Source organism: Phocoena phocoena, chromosome 4 (genome assembly GCF_963924675.1).
Source record: "Phocoena phocoena chromosome 4, mPhoPho1.1, whole genome shotgun sequence".
Lineage (NCBI taxonomy): Eukaryota > Metazoa > Chordata > Mammalia > Artiodactyla > Phocoenidae > Phocoena > Phocoena phocoena.
The window spans coordinates 88,095,996-88,117,869 of NC_089222.1; the positions used below are offsets into that span (position 1 = coordinate 88,095,996).

Sequence of the window (21,874 nt, forward strand, 5' to 3'; positions counted from 1 at the left end):
GTTTTCTTTCTTTGCCAAACCCCCTTCCATTGACTGATTTCCTTACCTTCTCTTTCACCTTGAGGGAAGCTTCTCTCTATAAACCATGTAAGATTTGCTGTGGGAAATACATTCCTCAGTGAGCAGGTAAATATTCTCTGGAGGGGATTAAAGGCAGAATACAGAAAGAATTATTTGCCAATTCAGAAGAAACTGAATTGGTACCCCTTATATCTCCACCAAGCCTCAAACAAGGCAAATTGGCACAAAATTATTTTCTCTACTTTTAACAAGGCAGTGTTTACCTGTAAGAGGTTTAAAGAGTGAACTATAAACAGGCAATCTCCTATACAGATGTTATAAATTAATGGTTAGAATTTAAGGTCAATTTAAGAAGAATCTAGGACTATACTAATGTTGCAAGTCTGGATTCTGGAAAAGGAAAATTACATCCCTACATAGGCAGAATAAAACTGTATAAATGGAAACCAAAGAATAGAAAGAAGAAGCTATAACAGGCAGCGGCCAGAGAAGAATATTCTGTTAGACTGAAAGCTAAAAGAGAGCCAGACTTTTGTTGTTTTCGTTCCCCAAATAATGTAAAGTACTATTTGTAGCAACAATTACAGGAACCATTTAATATAAACATCTCACTTTTGACTTGTGAAGAGTTTTCCTAATTAATTTTTTATTTTATCATCTAAACAATCCTATGGGCTAGATAGGACCCTCCTTATTATTGCCATTTGACAGATGGGGAGATCAAGGCACAGAATCACAGAATGGTTAAAAGGAGTAGAATGTAGTTGATGGCACAATTGGAAGAGTTACCTTAATCCCAGTCCAAGACATTTCCTGGTAAAACACGTTGTATTGAAACAAGAAAGAAGTAGAAGAAGAGGTAGCTTATGTTACAAAACCCGGGAGCTTAGAGGAGGGTTAGTTATGTTTTATTTTCAACACTGTGTTTGTTCTTTGTAAGATGGTGGTTTTCTCAAGAGCCTGGTGAACATATCCGATAAGACTTATTGGATCTTCATTATTTTATCTGAGACGCTGCAAAATTATAATCCCATTTTTAGTTACTTGTTTTCTCATCCAGAGATATGTGTGTTTTACATATGACCAGCCCTAGTTCTTAGTTCTCAAATATTTTTCATTGATGAACATGAATATTGATGAATATGCTAGTTAACTAGTAAAGAACAATTAACTATATTTAATGCTTGGTGTGCCAATTTCCCCAAAGGATAGTGATGCCCAAAGAGTCTGGTCTTGAGCAGAACTGAGAAACCAAACCTAAGGATACTAAGTCCCATCTTTCTGGTGAGATCCCACTGAGGAGCAGTTGAACATCCCTCAGAACATCACATCATGGCAAAAACCCTAAGGAAATCATGAGACTTTCAGAGGAGGTCATCTGTTGTATCCAAAATGGTAGTAGCAAACACTGCAGCCCCAGCTTTCCTACCCATTCAGCACTTGCCAATGGGATGCAGGCACGTGACAGGAATGCAGCTCCATGAAATTATGTCTCTTTCTGTCCTAAAAGTAAAACCAGGTCCCCTGAAATGTATTCTTAATAAGTAAAGAGAATTCAGTTTATTTAATCCAATAAAGTGCCAAAGATTGATATTTATCTCTAGGTCATCCATGTAAGAGTTATAGGAAAAAAATGTCTTTTAAAAGTTGTAAAGGTTTGTATTAATGCCCATACCTTTAACCCCTCTCATGATTCATTTTCTCCATGCTCATTCAACCCACCAGAAGATGAGATATGGTCATATCAGGAACAAGTAGGGGTTCCATTATTTCATAAAGGCAACTGGCTCACTGAAGAAATTTCTTGTCAATTTAATAAAAATATCAAAAAGATTTAACTCTTGTAGATTCTCTGAATTCAGATTTCATGAAATGATTCAGATTTCATATATTCTATACGAGCTCCAGACAGTGTTCCAAGATTTTGTTTAGGGATATGGTTCTTGTCCCGAAACTCCTTTAGTCTCCAAAATTGAAAAGCTTCAGACTAAACTAGTTCAAATTGAAGTCGAACATATTATGAAATGTCAAGCACATATGGTTTTGCTGAGAAAGCAGAGCTGTATTTCCAAACAATTAAGAAGAAAAACATGCTAAATTTGGGGAAAAAATGAAGTAAATATGAACAAGAGTTTACGTACACATACATATAAGCGCACACACACACACACACACACACACACACACACACACACCTTACTCTGCTGAGAAGTCAAAATCATTCACTCACTCAGTGTGTCTGTTGCATTCATGAAACAAGTAAATTATTGGTTTCTCCAGTACATTATTCTAAGTACATATGGAATAAGTAAGCAGTAGCACAAAGAATTCTGCAGTAAGTGTCAAAAAGTATTTGGAGAGTTCTGTGGGAGTACAGAGAAGGATGAAATCTGGGAATAACTTAGAGGGCACAGTTATATTTTGTGGACAGGCAAGAGTTGGGCCTGGATCCTACAGGTGAAAAGTAGTGGGGGATTCACAAAGATGGGCAGATGGAATGGTTCATGGGCTTGGGAGTGAGGTGGGGATGTTGTCCTGGAAGGAGAGGTTGGAGCAGGATAAAACTGATGAGTCAGGAAAAATGAATCCAAATCTGGCTGTAAGACTGATCATTCCATTTCCACAGATGAAATAATGAAATGGTGACCATTTGTAAATTATCCCATATTCAGTTTGCTTAAGTTTGGACAGAACCTTTTCCAAAGGACTTTTCACAGAATCAGTTTGAAAATAGCTGTTTAGTCTAGAAAGAGAAAACCTAAAAAAAGAAAAAAAAAAAGAGTTTCCCTATTTGTTTACCGGCTCTTCATTTCTATTTGGGGTCTCTCCATGCCCCACACATTTGTTTTTCACTTGAAATTTGACCTTCAGTCTCTACATGTTTTCTACTCTACCATTTCTATATTTTCTTCTATAACTCAAAATTTTTTTCTCCCATGGACACCTTCTTTAAAATGTGCCTGTCTCCTCTTGGTAGGTCTTCCTTCCTAAATCTATCTATCTATCTATCTACCTATCTGAAATACATATTTTTTGCTTAAGTTGATTATACCTTTATTTCATTCCAATTGAGAGTAGAAGCCAACATATTTCAGCTTTTCCAATTCTAGTTACATAATATAATAAAAAGCAACCCCAAATTTGCTATTTTCTCTAAATTGGGGGGGGAAGTCCTTTCACTTAATCTTCCCCTTTCTGCAAGTTCTCTGGCTTTTCTACTGACTGTATTTACAACATCAAGAGTTTCCAACCAAAAATGGAGACTCATGGTCTGACAACTGGACAAAATATTTGAAACCACAGATATTCTTGAGGCATGTGGTTTCTCTGCCCATATGTCACCCATTCCCCCTCTTAAATCTCCTTCTTTGCTTGACAGGCCAGATGATCTAGTCTTCTGGAAACAGAACTAAGACTTGTAGGTGCTCGACTTACTGTTTTACTACATGATATTTGCCAGGGACAACTTTCTTCAGCGGTGGAGGGGGGCGGAGAAAAGTTTTGCATTTGTTGCAGAAAAATCCTACAGGCAGGGACACTCCCACTTGGAAACCAGGCTTCCCTGGAAGCGGGAGGGGACAGGAACTGGAGGTGCCCTCCTCCCAGGGATAGGAGTCAGCTAACAGCCTTCTAAGGCGGCAGGAGTGCTCACCCTGCACCGCAGCCATCAGAGACCAGTCCAGAGCCTTGCTTGCCTGTAAGTACCCACTTGTGGCTGGGAGGTGCTTCCTAACTCTTCAAGGTTGCAAAGCTTAACGAATAGGCTCTCAATCACTTAAGAAATGACCTAAGAAAGGAGAGAGAAGTCAGGCTGTTTTTAACATGTACTATAATTTTCCCTTTGTTTATTTATTCTTAAAATGAGGTACCTCTTAAAATAAGCCAAACATCTGCACTAAGTTGCTGTCAGGAAGTTCTCATCAGCTGTTGGCTTTGCAGGCAATGGTGCCTGGGAAGGTGGAGGATGGTGAGCTGCTTGCAGAGGACACCCAGGCACAACCAGGTCTGTGGAGATTCGCTCCACCTCTCTCTCCTTCGGGCATGCCAGCTCCTCCCGCTGAAAACAGCTAAGCCTGCTGTGTGGGCTTCCTAGAATCCCAGCCCCAGAGGGACCTCCCTAGGGACAAGCTAACCTCACATTGAGAACTTTATTTCCCAGACCCTGGCAGACTTTGTAGCCTCCGGACAGCCTGTTGCATCCGTTCTGAGGAAACGCGAGTCTCCGACATCAGCATCTGTCTATGCTTCACTTCTACCCACGCTGAGGGAGACCCAGTGAGGCCCCAGCCCTGGGGCTCCTGAACAGCCTGAACCCTGAGGCTTCTCCTCCTGCTTCCAGAACGCATTGGATCGATCGCCAGGAGCACAGAAACAGCGGACGCAGCCAGGAGGAGAATCAAGAGAAAAACCTAACATTTTCAATATTCAAAAACACCCGTGTTGCTGGTTGATGTAGAGAACACTGAGCTCACTCAAGAGCTTTGTATTTGTTGCACTAATTTGTTTTGTCTTCTGGGCCAGCCAAGGAGGGATCAGTATGTATCCAGGTCATGGAGGGAATGTACAGGAGGGCCTCCGAGGCCATTTTGCTTGGCTCTGATGCACCCTTACTCTCCAGTGAAGCAGAAAGGAAACATCACACCACCCAGGTGTGGCCGGCCTTTGACCATTATTGCAGATCCCCAAGAGTCACCACAATCCCTTGCCAAGTACACTTTTAGCCTTAGAGACTTTTGGAAAGGAAAGCTGTAAAGAAGAGACAGGATGAGGCAGGAAGAGGAGGAAGGAGAGGGAACCAGGCACGCACAAAGAGGAGCTGGAGAAGGGTGGCCATGGTCAGGCCGGGCAGCGCCAGGACCCCAGGCTTCAAGGGCCGCAGTTCCCCAAAGGCATTGAGGGCGACTGGGCCAGGATCCTGGAGCAGGCCAGCCAAAGAGAAAAGGAGGCACTTAGGAGGGAGAGGGCAGTGGGAAGGAGAGAGCGAGCCCTGGACGAGGTGGAAAGGGCCATCCTGGAGATGAGGCGGAAGGTGAGGGCTGAGAAGAAGGCCTGCCAGAGGGACAAAGACCAGCCTGCAGCAGCTCATCCCTTCCATTTTGTTTAAACGGGGCTTGGGGGATTCTATTCTGAAAACACTGACTTTAGACCTGTAGCAAAGAAGGCCATTTTAGTTCCAGCTCTAATATATAGCAAAGTGGCTTAGTGGGATTTTGTTTTTAAGAGAAAGAGAGCATACTGTGGGTTAATCTCAGCAGGTCTGAATTGGCCAAATGCTTGTCTATAAGGTTCCTTAGAGCTGTATTCACCAAAACTTTAAAATATACTAACTAAAGAGAAATGTCAGCTTGCCACCATGGGTCTGTGGGTTATTTGGGGGCAGAATGTACCAGCTTGTCAAGCACTGATGAGTGAAAATAATGGGATTTATGCCTAGCACTTGGTTTTGGTGGAAGTGAAGGTTTTGATGGTTGAGGCTGGTTGGGTGGCTGGAATATGCCTATGCGACCAGCTCACTCTTGAGAGCCCACCATTAACGGAGATTAGGCTTCCTGGGAGAGAGGTGTTTGCACACATGCTGGTGTTGATTTGAGAACTGGATACAAAGCTTGTTCTGTGGGACCCAGCAGTGGAAGGACAAAGAAACCTGAGCCTGAGATCTCCAGACCCTTCTGATGCATATCTTTCTCCCATTATTGCTGTGCTTATATTAAAGCTGTTTCATTAATATAGCCTGTCTGAATCCTGTAAGTCTCTCTCACAATATAACACATAAATTGTGCTAATGCACAATTAGCACAGAGAAAAGTAAAGACTTTTCAACTCACTTGAATTAAACATTAAGAATAGAGGATATCGGGCTTCCCTGGTGGCGCAGTGGTTGAGAGTCCGCCTGCTGATGCAGGGGACACGGGTTCGTGCCCCGGTCTGGGAGGATCCCACAGGCCGAGGAGCGGCTGGGCACGTGAACGATGGCCACTGAGCCTGTGCATCCGGAGCCTGTGCTCCGCAAAGGGAGAGGCCACAGCAGTGAGAGGCCCGCGTACTGCAAAAAAAAAAAAAAAAAAAAAAAATAGAGGATATATATTAAAGCATAATTTGATTTCATTTTAAGCTCTGTTAAATGAAGAGTATATGAGGAAGAATGAAAGAACCTCAGAAAGAAAAAGAAAAAGGTGGAGAGATTGGGTATATTAGGAGAAATAAAGAACAGAGGCAGAAAACCAAAAAAGAAACAGGGATAGAGAAGAAATGTGAAGATAAGAGAGACAGTTCCCTAGAGAAAATTCACCATGGAATGGTAGGAGACCTTGACTGTCTGAGAGTGTGAAGGACAGAGAACATGTTCTTAGCTTCTGAGGTCAATTTTAATGAGTTAAGTAGCTTTTGTTTTGTCCCCGCATACCACACAGACCACTCATTCATTTGAGCTGTAGGTTTCAGATTATATTCCTCTTTAAGATACTAACTGCATGCTAATGCCTTGTTCTCTGATTTTTTAAGAGCTGTTCATCTTTAAATATTTAGAGATGCTTTGAGAAAAGGGATCCAGCAGTCCATATGGAGAGGAAAATGCCCTGGGCTGCTGAGGATATGCTTAAAATATTAACTCAGGAGTAGAATAAAATCAAACTAGAAACTACTCTGGCCTTTGTGCTGGAGCTGATTTGTTTCGGATGATTCCTGTAGAACCTATTATTTACTTATTTTTAAAACTGCACTGGGGGCTTCCCCGTTGGCGCAGTGGTTGAGAGTCCGCCTGCCGATGCAGGGGACACGGGTTCGTGCCCCGGTGCGGGAAGATCCCACATGCCGCGGAGTGGCTAGGACCGTGAGCCAAGGCTGCTGAGCCTGTGCGTCCGGAGCCTGTGCTCCACAACGGGAGAGGCCACAACAGTGAGAGGCCCGCATACCGCAAACAAAACAAAACAAAACAAAACAAAACTGCATTGGGAGTGGGGAAGAGGGCATGGTGAGAGCGGGGGAAGACAAGAGGAGACAAAGCCAGCATTGACAGACTGTAGACAGCCATGTCCCTAAAGCAGACAAGATCCTGGTATAATAATGGTGTCTTGCCTTATTCGGTCCCCACCTATGTGGCTCCTTTTTACTGCTGTTCTTAGGCATGTCAGCAGCTCTAACAGTCAGATCTGTCTTCCCTGTGAGCTGTTTGTGAAAAGACACAAGTCCAAACACCAGGCTTGTGAAAAACCCAGGCTGCATTGCAGTCCTGTAATCCCCTTTTTTCTAGAAACCTGCCTGATATTAAAGCTTTCACTTTCCTTATGGTTTCCCCCTGGGGGTGTGATGCCCCTTTTAGGACCCTTTCCAACTGTGGTGAAAGCTCAGGGGCTCAGGGGCTCACTGCTGCAAATGATGACGGCGGCTGGGAGTCACACGGCTGGAGATTTGGACTCAGAATCTTAATGTGCTACAAAAGATGCTATGAGGGGGAAAAAAGGTTGCAATATCTAATCTTAAACACACACACGCACACGCACACGCACACACACACAGGAAATGGAGCTTAAGAAGGTCAAGGAATGCACAAAACTCAGGCTTTGCAAAACCAAAATTAAATAAACAGAAACAATCAAATTCTGTAAATAGCTACTGGAGATGTCCTGCTAAACTCTGATGTTCTGCTTTTAGATTACAGTGTCTTTTTTCCATGGGTCTTATTATTTTAACCTGTCTTCCTTTTTAGGCATTTCAATCCCACCTGCTTCTGTTTCCTACGTTTCACACGCGAGGTAGTTTTGTTTTTTGTTTGTTTTGTTTTTTTAGTTTTTTTCCTAAATTTTGTAAAACATAATAGAGAGTGACAAGGACAGGACCCACGGAGGTGATCTAGTAAAAGCACAGGCAGGAAAAAGAGACACATGTGCCTCGTGGAAAGACTGCCCTGTTGAGTAAACTAGAGTTTTCGTGTATCTCTCCTGTGCTTTCTTTTGCTGCATCATCAGAGTAAGGGGTATAGAGGGCCAGGGGCTGTGGCCGAGGGACTCTTCGGCCCAGCATCTCTTGCTCTAGAGCAAAAAGCTGCTACATGGGGGGCCCTGAAGTTTACGTTAAAGACTCTTTCTTTCCATGGAGCTGTGGAGGTGAGGCTGTGTGCCATGCTGGAGCCCTGGCAAAGCCGAGCCCTTGGAAACACGCAAGAACACGACATCCATAGGGGTGACACTCTCCGTGGACATCCCTTGCATGTCTAAGCCTGAAAGACATCATTGATAGAATAATCTGGGGGCTTTTCTATTCTACAGGAAAGCTAAATTAACCATAAGCTTTGTAATTTTAACTAGTAACACTGGAAGACACAGTTCACAGCTGACCAAACCCCTATTGTTCTAACACTTAGGGCTGCTGGTGCAGTGAACATGTAGCGCCTAGTAAGCATCAATACATGCATGTTGACTTGGTTAATTTTTAAGAGATGAAGGGAAGAGGGTAGGAAATTACCATTACTGAGCACTAATGGTTGCCAGATAGTAGATAGCTTGCATACAGGTCTCTCATTTGGTCCTTATGTCACCATTGTGAGGTTGGTATCATTGTCCCTGTTCATTGATGAGGAATCTAATCTAATCTAATCTAATCTGGTCCAAGGCCCAGAGTTAATAGTGAAGGAGGAGAATTCAGACCCAGGTTTATCAGATTCTACAACCTATCTTGTTGTGTTTTTTCATTAACTCCCACTGTCTCTGAGAATCAATCACATAGCAGATTTATGAATATTCATGCAGAGGAAGGAATAAGTGAAAGAGAGTGAGTGAGTGATAAGTAGTGGGAAGGGAAGAAACATTTCTGAGACATCCACTCTGTGCTACGTACTCCATAAATCTAATGCACCTCAGAACCCTGTGTAATATTGATTATGATCCCAGTTTTGGAGATGAGTTAGTTGGGACTCATAGAGCTTAACTACTAGATGAGGCTATGTTGCTAGTAGGTGGTTGAATTAGGATTTGACCTTAGTTCTATCTGCCCTTAAAGCATGATCTCCTTCCGCTATGCCATCCTGCCTGGGTACAGGCATGCTAAATTCTCATCCCACCTCTGCCCTTCATTAGTGGCTCAGCCAGTGGCTTAGACTCTCCAGGCCCCGATTTCTCATCTGTGAAATAACAAGATGTTCTACCTATTTCAGAGGCTTATTGGGAGCATCACGTGATAAAAGCACGTGAAAGGGCTTTGAAGAGTTAATAAGTTATTAAAAATATAATTGGGATTATAAGAATATCAGGGTGAGGAATTACCAATGTTTGTCAAGGTCTTAAAAGATCCACAGACAAGCTGTGTCCTGTAGCTGGTTATGTGGAGTTGGTGATTCCACACCAACTAATTCCCCAGGAAGGAAAGTTCTCTGGTTTTTCTAGTCAGTGCCCAGGGAAGCATGGGTACAGAACACAAAATCTGATGACACATAAGACAAAGTCCTTCTCTTTTTAAACTGGAATCCTTGGATCCAACCTTGTGGTTCTATATCTGGATTGAGTCCATGTTACCTATAAACATTGGCCCAAGAACCTACAAAAAAATCCTGATAAGAAACAAAACACCTACCAAACATTATATCATTAGATTATTCATTTTACTTAAACTATTGCAATGCAGTCCACTAATAAACTTGAAAATTAATTGTGGCAGAACAAAAAAAATGGAAACCTTTCCTATGTACTTGGGACTATAATAACAATTAATCTAAGAGACTAATTCATAAAATCAAAAGACTTGGATAATATACTCATCTAAAACCATACCACAGAGCCTGAGCTATGATTTGTATGCAGCTGTCAAATTACATGACTGATATTCAGTGAAAACATGACAAGAAATCATAAGTTATTTAATGTTCTTGGGGCTAGAAGAAACTGGAATATAATTTTCTCTCATCCCATGTAACAGGAAATGTTTGAGAATTAAGAAGAATATTTATTTTACTTGGGATTTTGAAAAGTTTCAACGAAGCCATAATGCCATAAGACAGCTGATCAACACACATTAGTAGTAATAACAACAAAATGCTTATTGAGCACTTAATACATACCAAACAATATACCAAGAATTTTTCACGCATTATTTAATTCCTAAAAACAACAACAACGTGCTGATACTCTCCTTACCCCCTTCATGTAGATGGGAAAACTGACTACAAAGGTGTGAAGTAATTAGTTCAAGGTCACAGCCAGCAAGAGGAAGAGCTGGGAAATAAGCCCAGATCCCAGAGACTAGAGGCTGGGAACTACCTACAAGAATTTGAAGTCAGAGGGGCCTATTCTAATTTCCTTTTTCTCCTGCCCTTCCTTGTACTGCCTAAGAAATAGCCAGGGTTCTGAATGAGTTCAGAAGGGTACATTTCCTCTTGTCACTTAAAAATAAAAACACTAGGAAAGCTGGTATAGGAAATGAATTAGAACAAATTAAACGTCAAAGGATGAGCAAAAACCTCATTCTTACAACAGGATTCACACTGCTTTCTGCCCTACTTTTCCTTCACTATCTACTTCAACATTTATTAAACAGAAATTTAAACAATTGAGACAATTTTTCCAGGAAACTTAAGGACTAAGGATCATAAGATAACATGTTCTGAGAGCCCTAAGTCAGAAAATAAGGATTCCCATTTGGGTTCTAGAGTCAACTCAGCTTTCCTTCATTCCCACCAGAAATTAATTGGAATAAGGTCCTCTGAGAAACATTCTGAGCAATGATGCAAACTGACACACACTGGCATAATTATGCTGTAGATTTTCAAAAACTTTAACGTGACTCACCTCTCCGAAGACACCCATGGAATTATTTTCCACAATTGTGGGGATTTCTGGCTTAGCTTAAAAGCAAATAAAACACAGTTAGTTAGTGGCCCTGAATGATACCCTACCTCGTCACTAGTGTGTGTGTGTGTGTGTGTGTGTGTGTGTGTGTGCGTGTGTGTGTATGTGTGTGTGTGTGTAAAAAATTCATAACTCATCAGATATTTATTAAACTCTCACTGTGTGCCAGCAGTATACTAGATGCCTAGGAAACAAAGATGAAGAAATCATATTCATCATCTTCAAGAAATTTACATTTTCATGGAAAATACAGATACATAAACTAGAAATTAGAATTGATAGAACTGATATAAGTATTGCTATTAAGGACATGTGGGATTTGAAGAAAGCTTTTGAGAAAAGCTTCTAACTCAACCTTAGGGAATAAGAAGAGGCTTTTGGAAGAGGCCACATCTGATATCTGAAAGATGCTTCTGGGTGAGTCAGGTGAAAGGAGGAATGTGGGGGAGAGGAGGGGCAGGCAGTGGGCAGACGGAAGAGAGGAATGTTCTATGTGTCCAAAGGCCTAGAAATAAAGCACAAGTTATAGGTCCCTGAAGGGGCAGGAAGAACACCTGGTTCTTATTTAGTTGTTTAGTACTAGAAAAGATCAGGGGCTATTTCAGTGATTTTCTTGTCCAGCTAAATTGTAAGTGCCTTGGAGCCAGAATGCTTTATTCATCTCTCCATCTCTAGCACTTAAGTGCCCAGCATAAAACAGACATTGAGGACATCATGTTGAACTGAAGTAACTTCAAGTAAGTTCTTTTTTTAAAAAAATTTTTATTTATTTTATTTTATTTATTTATTTTTTTGGTTGCGTTGGGTCTTCATTGCTGCGTGCTGGCTTTCTCCAGTTGCCGTGAGAGGGAGCTACTCTTCGTTGTGGTGCACGGGCTTCTCATTGCAGTGGCTTCTCTTGTTGCGGAGCACAGGCTCTAGGCACATGGGCTTCAGTAGTTGTGGCATGTGGGCTTCAGTGGTTGTGGCAAGTGGGCTCAGTAGTTGTGGCACGCTGGCTCAGTAGCTGTGGCTCGCGGGCTCTAGGGCACAGGCACACAGTAGTTGTGGCTCACGGGCTTAGCTGTTCCGCGGCATGTGGGATCTTCCCAGACCGGGGATCGAACCCGTGTCCCCTGCATTGGCAGGCAGATTCTTAAACACTGAGCCACCAGGGAAATCCCTCAAGTAAGTTCTTGAGTATAGCACACAAAGCCCTCTATGAACCAGTGGAAAAAATATTAAGACCCTTATCACAGATGCCATCAGTGTCTGCTACATCCACTCAGCCTCTGCTTACTGAAGGCCTCTTGCTGGGCATATATATATGATCCTCTCCTGAAGATTTACTGAGGTTATGGAAACACACGCAGTCCACAAGTAGAGCAGACTGGAAGTCCCAGAGGGTTAATGGTGACAACAGGTGGGGAGTTCCTTGCCTTTGTTTGGTATAACTCTGATGTGTATTCTCCCAGGGTTTCCCAGTGGGAATGAGCTCTAAACCCATAGTACTAACTGGCTTGATCACGTACATTTTATCTTCCTTCCCTTCCTTGACATATTTTCCCACTCCTATGTTTTCTAGGACTACCTCTCAAATAAATTAATTTAATTCAAATCCTTGTCTCAAAGTTTTTTTTCAAGGGAACCCAAACCAAGATACAACCTAAAATGGTTATGGGAGGAGGCCTATTTCTGATTTCCTATTAGCAACAAATGCCAGTAGAGTGAAGGACCTGAAAGCAAGAACAATTACTAAAAGTTGCAGAGGTGATTGAGAGAGACAGATTCTTTGGGAGGCTCAGGACAATCACATTTAGAGCTTAGGAGTGCAGGAGAGCAAACTTGTGATGGCAGGTGACTCCCCACTAAAGAAAGGAAAGTCAAAGGAGGCTAGTGAGAGGGATGCAGGAAGTAGAAGAGGGGAAGCTTCTAATCCCTGGCTGCCAGAGAATGAAGGTGTTCTGGAAGAAGAAATAAACTGGACTTAGGGCTTATAGAATGGCTTAGTGATACATTTGAGTATTTATTTCAAGGTTTTCATGTTTTTGTTTTTGGTTTATTCTATTCGGGGAATCACCCAGGCACGCAGAGTGGGTCCTGAATACGATATGTGTATACCTCTGCCAGGATCACTATGATATACACTCGGGTGACACTCCCAAATAGATTAAAGACTGTCCAAACACAACACAGCTGGCCCATTTGCTAAAGGAGAAAACCAAGAAGCAGGAAAAATCTAATTCTATGAACAAATAGGCAGAGTTTCCTAATTTTAAGCATCCACTGAAAGGAGTTCAAAGAAGAAGAAAACAGAAATATAGAGACAGAGAGATGTAGAGACAGGGTGATAAAGATGAGATGTAAGAGAGTAAAAAGCATTCCAGACCAAGATGAAGGTATTTTAATGCAGCAAAGAGATACAGGACATGGTTGAAATGTTGACAAGGCAATTAGATGGAGTTATGGTACAAAAACTCTTGGCCAAATGGGACACAGTTTGCCTAACACAGAATTATTTTTTTTCACACCCCGGATGGCTGCCTCCATCGATTTGCCAATAGTCAGGCCAGATGAGTCAGCTTCATGTTTGTGCTAAGACAGTCATACCCCATAAGTGAGTGAATGGTGATGTCAATAAAAGAGATGAACAGCCTTTCCAACTCATCACAGGGCATTGTCTAGGCTCCATAAGGAACCTGACCATCAAGGGCAATTGATTATTTCCTAGCCCATCCCTGAGGAGAGATGGAAAAAGAGGGAGGGAAGGAAGGAGAAAGGGAGGCAGGGCAGGAGGAAGAGAGTGAGAGCTGGAGAAAGAGATACAGGAGAAGCTATAAGCAAGCGACTTCAAACTAAATACATTTTGGCTGTAGCTCTTCCCACCTTTATGAACTAAAGGGTTTGCATTTCCTTCAAAATACTGAATTGTGTGACCTCTAATAATAATCAGTAAGATTCTAAGTAAAAACAAAGATTTTTCACTTGTCCTATCATTCAGACAACTGAGAAAAAATCTACCAGCCCATGCTCTTAGGTGGTGTGAATTATTTTCTCTTTGTTTACCTCATTTTCAAAAACAATTAACTGCTCATCCACATCACTGTTTTTCTCTTTGCCTTCATTTAAAAATGATGTTTTTAAAAACACAGTTCTTAGTCACAAAAATGAAAAATATCCAAAACCAAGGGTTTCTGTTTATTGATGTTTCCTTGCATCACGGAGCAAAATAGAATTTTCACATTTCCCTTAAATTCACACCCTGCAGAGTCTCTGCAATTTGTTTGAGGCCACAGTGGATATTTCACCTAAGCTCCACTCTCCTGTGATTGCAGGGTCAGAGGGCCATCCCAGCAGGTTCTTTGGCTGGAGAAGCTGGACAGTCTCTCACCCCAGCCGGCCTTGGTAGGGGTGAGAGGACTTCTGCAGAGTTTCTTTGGAGCTGTGTTTATCATCTTCCTTTTCTCACACTGGCCTTATTCCACTCTGCTCCAGAAAGCAACTAAGGCAATTAGACAACTAAGTAATTAGACCCAGTTATAATTAAAGAGACTTCCAGTATTCTCAGGAAACATTAAAATTGCACATAAGGTAGTGGTCACCAGGAAACTGACCGATCTTTGGCAACTGAACCATCATTCTTTAGCTTCCTACCCTCGTCCCCAGCCATAACACGAATGACAACTATCAAGGCAAACAGAACTCCAGGATAGTGACCCTTGTGTGGCTGCTCTCCCGCTAACAGGGTGCTTCCTCTTTAGTGGAGAGAAAGCAGGAGACAGTGACAGGAGGATGGCAGGGAGTCCAAAGAACAGAAACTCTTAGCAAAAACCCTGACCGTGGTGGAGCACCTGAAGATTTTGCCAGACCTGACTACAGCCTGGCAAGGGAACTTCCGGCCATCATCCTGGATTTGGACTGGAGAGAGGTAGAGGCTGTAGTCTGTACCTGGCTTGACTCTGTCTTTAAATAACGTGGAATTGCTGATGGGGTGATATTGGGTGAGAAGTGTTTCCTGAGTTCCATTATCCTCCTGATGAGACAAAATGGTTACCAGCTTTGAGCACTCAGCTGTGCCAGCTCTGGACTAGGTGTCCCACATGCAGTAATTCATTTGTATCTTGTAACAATAGAGATAATGAATGAAGGATTGAAATTAAGAGATACTGAGTGTGTTACTAGAGAAAGTATCGTGACACTTGACTTTCAGTTATAAATTTGTGTCACTCTCTCTTAACACAAATAGAAACTTGCTGCTCTTCTGACTAAAACTTGCCTTTCATAACCTTCCGTAAGTTGCATATTGGGGGTGGGATTTGGGGGGTGGGGTACAGCCCTGGGAGCTAATGTCAGATCATAATTCTCATTTCAAGTTCTGAAATCTTACTGCTAAGATGTGCTCAGGAGGCTGTATCAGTTTTACTTATTAAATCTTCACTGAACTGGGTGATTACAGTCATCCTCGCTTCCCAGCATTCCTTTAGAAAAGGTCTCATATTAGCTCCCTTTGGAGCCAGAACTAGAATGAGGTACAGAGAGTCTCCTAGGATGCAAAATTTAAGGAAGCAGTCACTCCCAGGATCTTGTAAGTGCAGGGTGGGCACCTGAGAGTGAGTGCCTCCTTAAATTTTGTGTCCTTGGTATCTCCTTACCTCCTTACCTCAGCCTAGTTGCTGTCCTTCTGCTCTTATTTCTGTGATTGTGACCTTCAAAAAGGACACATAAGGGGCTTCCCTGGTGGCGCAGTGGTTGGGGCTCTGCCTGCCGATGCAGGGGACGCAGGTTCGTGCCCCAGTCCGGGAGGATCCCACGTGCCACGGAGCGGCTGGGCCTGCGGGCCGTGGCCGCTGGACCTGTGCATCCGGAGCCTGTGCTCTGCAGCGGGAGAGGCCACACCAGTGAGAGGCCCGCGTACCACACACACACAAAAAAGGATACATAAGGAATAGGCTGTAAATGTTAATCTGAATTTGGAGATCAGAGTTTAACTGGAATACTTGATTCCTCTAGTCCATTACCTTTTTGTGGGTCTATGAAAAACAGCCTTCATTATTCTTGCCTTAGCCTGAATCTCATGGACAAGGTCCCGGAGATGTCACAGTGTTGGGCAGGGTCAGTAAATGTGCTGACTAAGGGCCTAGTGAGAAGCGGACTCTTAAGGGGCATAAGCAGAGAGGAAAGGCTATGTCCTTATCCTCCTTCAGTATAGCTCTATATTTTCAACTGAGCTGCTTTGAACACATTCTGATGCACAAGCTTCTTCTCTGGAGGTTCTACTGGAGTTGTTCTGGGATCAGTCTCATCCCAGCGCACATTTTTTAAAAGGTCCTCAGAGGACCGGGGGCTGAAAACCACCAGTCTAACTCCAAACAACAGATGAATCATTATGCGTAGGGGTCGGGGAAATGGAAGGAACTGAAAAGGAGAAGGGTGAACAGGAATGCATCGGATGGGGAAGAAGCCATGAAATAATGAAAACAAAGGTCTGTGACTTGGACTCTCTGGTTTAAAAAATGAGACAGTTCAGGGTAGAAGAAAGGGAAGCCAGGTGAGGGAGAAAATTCAAGTATGAGCTGGGAGCAGAGCAAGAAGTGGAAAACAGGAAGGCAGACTACTTAGATAGTTTATATAGGTATTTCCAGAATATACTTAGTAGAAACTCTTACGCAAGACAATTTTTTAGGTGAACATGGTGAGGATTGGTATCAGCTTTACCTACAGGTAGTAATGCCTGCAGAGAATCACAGACTTACTCCTGAAGCAAGGAACATAACTTTATACCCACATAAAGTAGGACTTAAGAATCTGTGCCACTACCTTCCTAACGAGGAAGGATACAGAAAATTAAAGGGAGAGAACTTATGTTCTGGAGACAGGGGCCCCAAAAGGAGCGCTGACAGCAGAAGAGAGAGGAAGGCATTTCACTCAGCGTCTGCTGATCTGGAGGCCAGTAATTAAGGAGCCTGGCTCCCCCTGCAGGTTCTTCAGCATAAGCTACGCTTTACAACTATTGTTTTACGCACAGGGACTGCTTTTGTGAGAATCTAGGGGTTCAAAGTGCTTGATCTTTTAGTAAATGACTCGCCATTTGGAACATTTCCATCTGTCACTCTGTCGTGGAAGAAGGGCAGTCAGAGGCTGAAGTTGGAGATTGGTGAGAGAACTGCTTTTTCCTTTACTGCATCGCTGGGGGTGACTGGCCAGGGCAGTTTAAATGATGGAGAAAAGATATTTAAAAAATTATGCAGAGTGTTTTTTGTTTGTTTATTTTCTGGGTGCTTGACTGTTGTAGAGGAGGGATTTGTTCCTTCGTTGGGAAAGATGGATTCGGTTGCAAAGTGTGCCCTGTAATCTACAACATCAGGACAGCCTGAGAGATTCCAGAGTCTCCAGATATAAAGGGGCGAGGCAAGAATCTGCATGTGAGCACCTGCCTTCCTGGAGCAAATGGGAAGAGAGGTGACAAAATGCAGGGAAACAATGAAATGTCTAGGACTGGGAGAGGGAGAGATAATACTAACATTATACGATGACCACTACTACATTTTTATATTCTTATTAGTCATAGCTTAAATTTATTTAGCACCTACTGTGTTTGAGGCACTGTGGCAAGTTCTTTCAAGTCCTACCTTATTTACTCCTTACAACGATCTGGAATAAATCAAGGTTAGCTAACTTGCTCACAGGTCACACAAAGAAGGGTACTTAAGTCACAGCACCAAAAAAGGGACAAAGAAGCCTCTGAGACAGCACATCTTAATAAAACCAAGCCATCACAAAACAAAATTTTTTTTGTGGACTCTCTTGAATGAAAAATGTATAAGAAATTCCAGGAAGCCAGAGGTCTTTGTATAAATTGGAGATTTTAGAGGTGTGGGCAATTTGCTGATTGAAAGGAGCCTTTTATGATATATTGATCTACCTTTGGTGATAGGGGTCAGAGAATACACCTCAACTCCTACCTGTTAAGAATGATCGTAGGGCACCTGTTCTTCCGGAAACAGTCTGGTAGGGGATCTTCTACAGAACCTTTATTCTTGCCTGTTTTTCTTTCCTTTTCTTCTTTTGATAATTTTAAAAATATTAATAAATATTTCTAAAACTTCACGGGATTTCCAACTTGGTAGACCCTTAGAAAACTGAATGAGGAATGTAGACTGAACTAGCTAATGTATATGATACACCTACACGAGTCCTAACACTCAATAGATGTTCAATTAATACTAAATCACTGTCTTCTAGCCTCAACTGAGTCAGCCTGCTGTGAATTCATGAGTATTTACTCTCTGCTCAGCTAAACGGAAGAATTATGGAGAGTCCTAAAGCGAACTCTTTAAAGATTAGTTTTTAATATGTATTGAGCATAGGTACTGTGCTAAGTTATTCAGCACCTCACAATAACAACATGGAGCCGGTACTGTAACAATATAATTATAATATAATTATAAAGCTATAATTATAATATAATTATAAAGCTATAATTATATCATTATAATATAATTATATTATATAACTACAATTATCCCCTTTTGTGGATGATAGAACTAAAACTCAGGCTGGGCAACGTATCCAAGGCTGTATAGAATTCTGAGACAAAAGGAAAAATATGTATCCCTATATGCACTTATCAAAATATTCTCCCATATTTTGCCTCAATGGAAAAAATTAATAAACTGTCTACAACTTAACATTTTGAAAAATGACTACATGAAGCCATGCGTTGCTCAATCTTTTCTCCTGCCCTTGTCATCCTTCAAACCCACACCCGTGGGGGGCATGATGCCATGAAGACCAAGGAACCACAGGCTGATTGGAAAATCCTGTTCTTTGAACAGCACAGCAGGATCTCAAAACAAACAAAAAACATTGCGCCTTTATTTTAAAATTCGACATTTTGTTCATCATGGATTTTCCCTAAATTTTGATTTTTAAAAATATTTTATTAAGATATATATCTTGATTACTGATTTCTTGGGGCACTTCCTTAAATTTTGCACCCAAGGTGAGGACCCTGCTCACTTCACCCTAATCCTAGCTCCTAGGTCATACAGCTATTAAATGTAGAGCCAGGATTTGAAAACAACAATTTCCCTTGAAAAGCCATGCTATTAATGCCTTTGCTACTACTGCTTCACAAAAGTAGTAGAATGGACAGTCCTTGACTTTTCTGCTGAGAGTCTGTTTGAGGAGAAGAAAAATTCACAAGAAAAACAAATAGAAAATCAGGACCCATAGAAGAAAAATAAATGCATAATAACATACAGGAGTTGGATAAAATAATTAGCATGATGAGGGCTGGGAGGGTTCATACTGAATCACGGAAAACTCCTCCTGAATGTCTCTTAATGACCTCACAAACCCTAAAATAATTTGCAGAGGGGTTCCTATTTTAGTACTAGAATCAGAATTTTCAATGCAGAAAAGAGACCATGGAACTATTTGATTTAGTGAGGTGACCTCATCTCCATGTCAGGGCTGGCAGTGGTGGCCACAGGACAAGTAGGTGCTGAGTGTATACAGCCCATTCAATAAACTCTGTTAACTGCATCGATTGTTACTTCTTTATCTCCTAACTGCTTCCTATCTTCACTTTGCTCCATTTATTCTCCATCCAGTCAGTGCTGTCAAGTAGGGTCCTTGCATAGCTCCCCATGTCCATTTTATAGAAGTCCACAACAATATTTTTCCAATCATCATAATTGGTTGTCAACACTTTGTAGGTTGGCTAACACTTCATTTTGTTTTTAACCTCTTTATTGGAGTATAATTGCTTTACAATGGTGTGCTAGTTTCTGCTGTATAACAAAGTGAATCAGCTATACATATACATGTATCCCCATATCCCCTCCCTCTTGCATCTCCCTCCCACCCTCCCTATCCCACCCCTCTAGGTGGTCACAAAGCACCAAGCTGATCTCCCTGTGCTATGCGGCTGCTTCCCACTAGCTATCTATTTTATATCTGGTAGTGTATATATGTCCATGCCACTCTCTCACTTTGTCCCAGCTTACCCTTCCCCCTCTCCATGTCCTCAAGTCCATTCTCTAGTAGGTCTGCATCTTTATTCCCATCCTGCCCCTAGGTTCTTCATAACCATTTTTTTTTTAGATTCTATATATATGTGTTAGCATACGGTATTTGTTAACACATCATTTTTGATTATGGTGAAGACAGGGTCAGTTGCCATCAGGTAGAAGGTGACAGCTTTCTTTTCTGAATAGCTAGGCTTCCCATAGGCATGGAAAACCAATATTGTTGATGGTACCATTTCGATTTTTGTTCACATATAGAACATTACAAGTAATAAAGAAGAGAATATTTAAAAGAGACATTTATAGATACAAATTTATAGAAGCATAAGCATCTAGGTTTTAGTTATATACCTTTATCACTAATATTGAACTGTGTGAATCTGGTATGCTTCTCATTTTCTTTTCATGATTTTAAAGAGAAAAGTCATGGATTTCTCTTTATCCACCAAGTTTGGGAACAAACATTCCCTCATCACCTCCCCCACTCCCACTCCCACTATGTGCTCACAGGTCCCAGGGTCTTGGTGTAGTACATGTCTGTTGTTTGCTGGCTTTAATTATCCAGCTCAGACATGACCTAAGAGGCTTTTCCAGGTACATTTAGTCAGAATCAAATTATTTTCCCTCTAGGTTGCTAGTTTTTACATTTTTATTAAAGTTGTATTTCATGGTAGGAAACATGTTCAATATAGTTTTGTATCCCTGCAGGACCTAGCACTTAAAACAGATTCATGTATGTTTGTTAGATTGAACTGAAATTTATACTGTGGGAAATCAGGATGATCGTTTGGAATGAACGCAGAATATTAGACTGTATTTAGAAGCTCCCAGAGTAAGCCCGCAGAATTTCCCTGTTGACTGCATGCTTGTGCCCCAGGACATAAACTAGGAAAAATAGCATTTGTCCTTTCTCTACCAACTGCACTCCATCTAATAACACACATTCTGTGACTTTTTCTACATCATCCGACCATGCACATGGAGCCTCAGCTGACACCGAGGGTTAGCCCTTTGCGTTTACTTAGTTACCTCTCTTTCTAGATAAATGATGGATATACAATTTGCACCAGATGCCTTTCTATTTCAGTGTAGTCATGATCCTGGAATGTAACATTCCAAAATGCAAAGGATCTGCTCCATGAACACATTTAACGCAGCGTTAGCATGGGATCAGAGACACCCAGCAAATAATATTTTTATGATAACTGAGAATCCCAATAATCACCTTTCTCATGAGGGTCATAACTGAATTAATTAGATTTTATAAAATTCCACATACAAGACATGGCTTTTGCTTTCCAGTGACTTAGATTAAATTAATTTTAGTTTGTCAAATTGTTTCCAGGGTTTAATGCAGGACTTGAAGTGGAAGCACTTTGCAGCTCCCCAGAGTTACTGAGTTCAATAAAGCAGGTTTCTACCCTCCTGGGCTCATCTTCACCATCTCTACTTTTTAAACTTTTTTCTAAAAGCCACAGTATATCATGTCTGTTAAGAACAACTGGCTATCATTATGATTACTGCTGCCAGTTTAACAAGAAACTAAAGCACTAAAAAATGGATTGAGGGGATATTTATGTTCTCTTCTGACCTACAACAGTCATGACATAAAGAACTGTAGTTTATTCCTTAATAATGGGAGATTAGATGATTTCATCTCAGGCTTGCTGAATCCCACAGTGCCAGCAGTATGGAGTATGGATGTAAATTAGAGGAGTAAACAGATTTTGACATTTTAAAAGGGAATGCACAGTTGGAATTTGATCAGCACATTTGCCAATACAATGTTCCCTGTGAAAAGAAGTTTCTTTCAAAAAGCTCCTCAAGTTGTCTCAGTTATGATGCATTCTTTAAACTGAGAGCATGGCTTGAAGTTCCAGTAGAAGTTAAGGACTCACTCTCTCACTGTGTGACCTTAGGTGCAATCTCTCCATCCCTTATTTATCCTAAATATGTTGGCAGGATTCACAGATAATGTTAGTTTCTTTGAAGAAAACTGTTACATAG

The 21,874-nt window shown here is 41.6% G+C and overlaps 1 protein-coding gene across 1 annotated transcript in view; it reads right to left on the reverse strand.

Annotated features, from left to right (window-relative positions):
* The window catches only part of CD96 (CD96 molecule), an 84,398-nt gene that overhangs the window by 45,812 nt on the left and 16,712 nt on the right, over window positions 1-21,874 (reverse strand). The window contains 3 exon segments of the mRNA XM_065875866.1: window positions 47-137; window positions 10,797-10,852; window positions 14,655-14,868. Of these exon segments, the coding sequence (XP_065731938.1) occupies window positions 47-137; window positions 10,797-10,852; window positions 14,655-14,868 (361 nt within the window).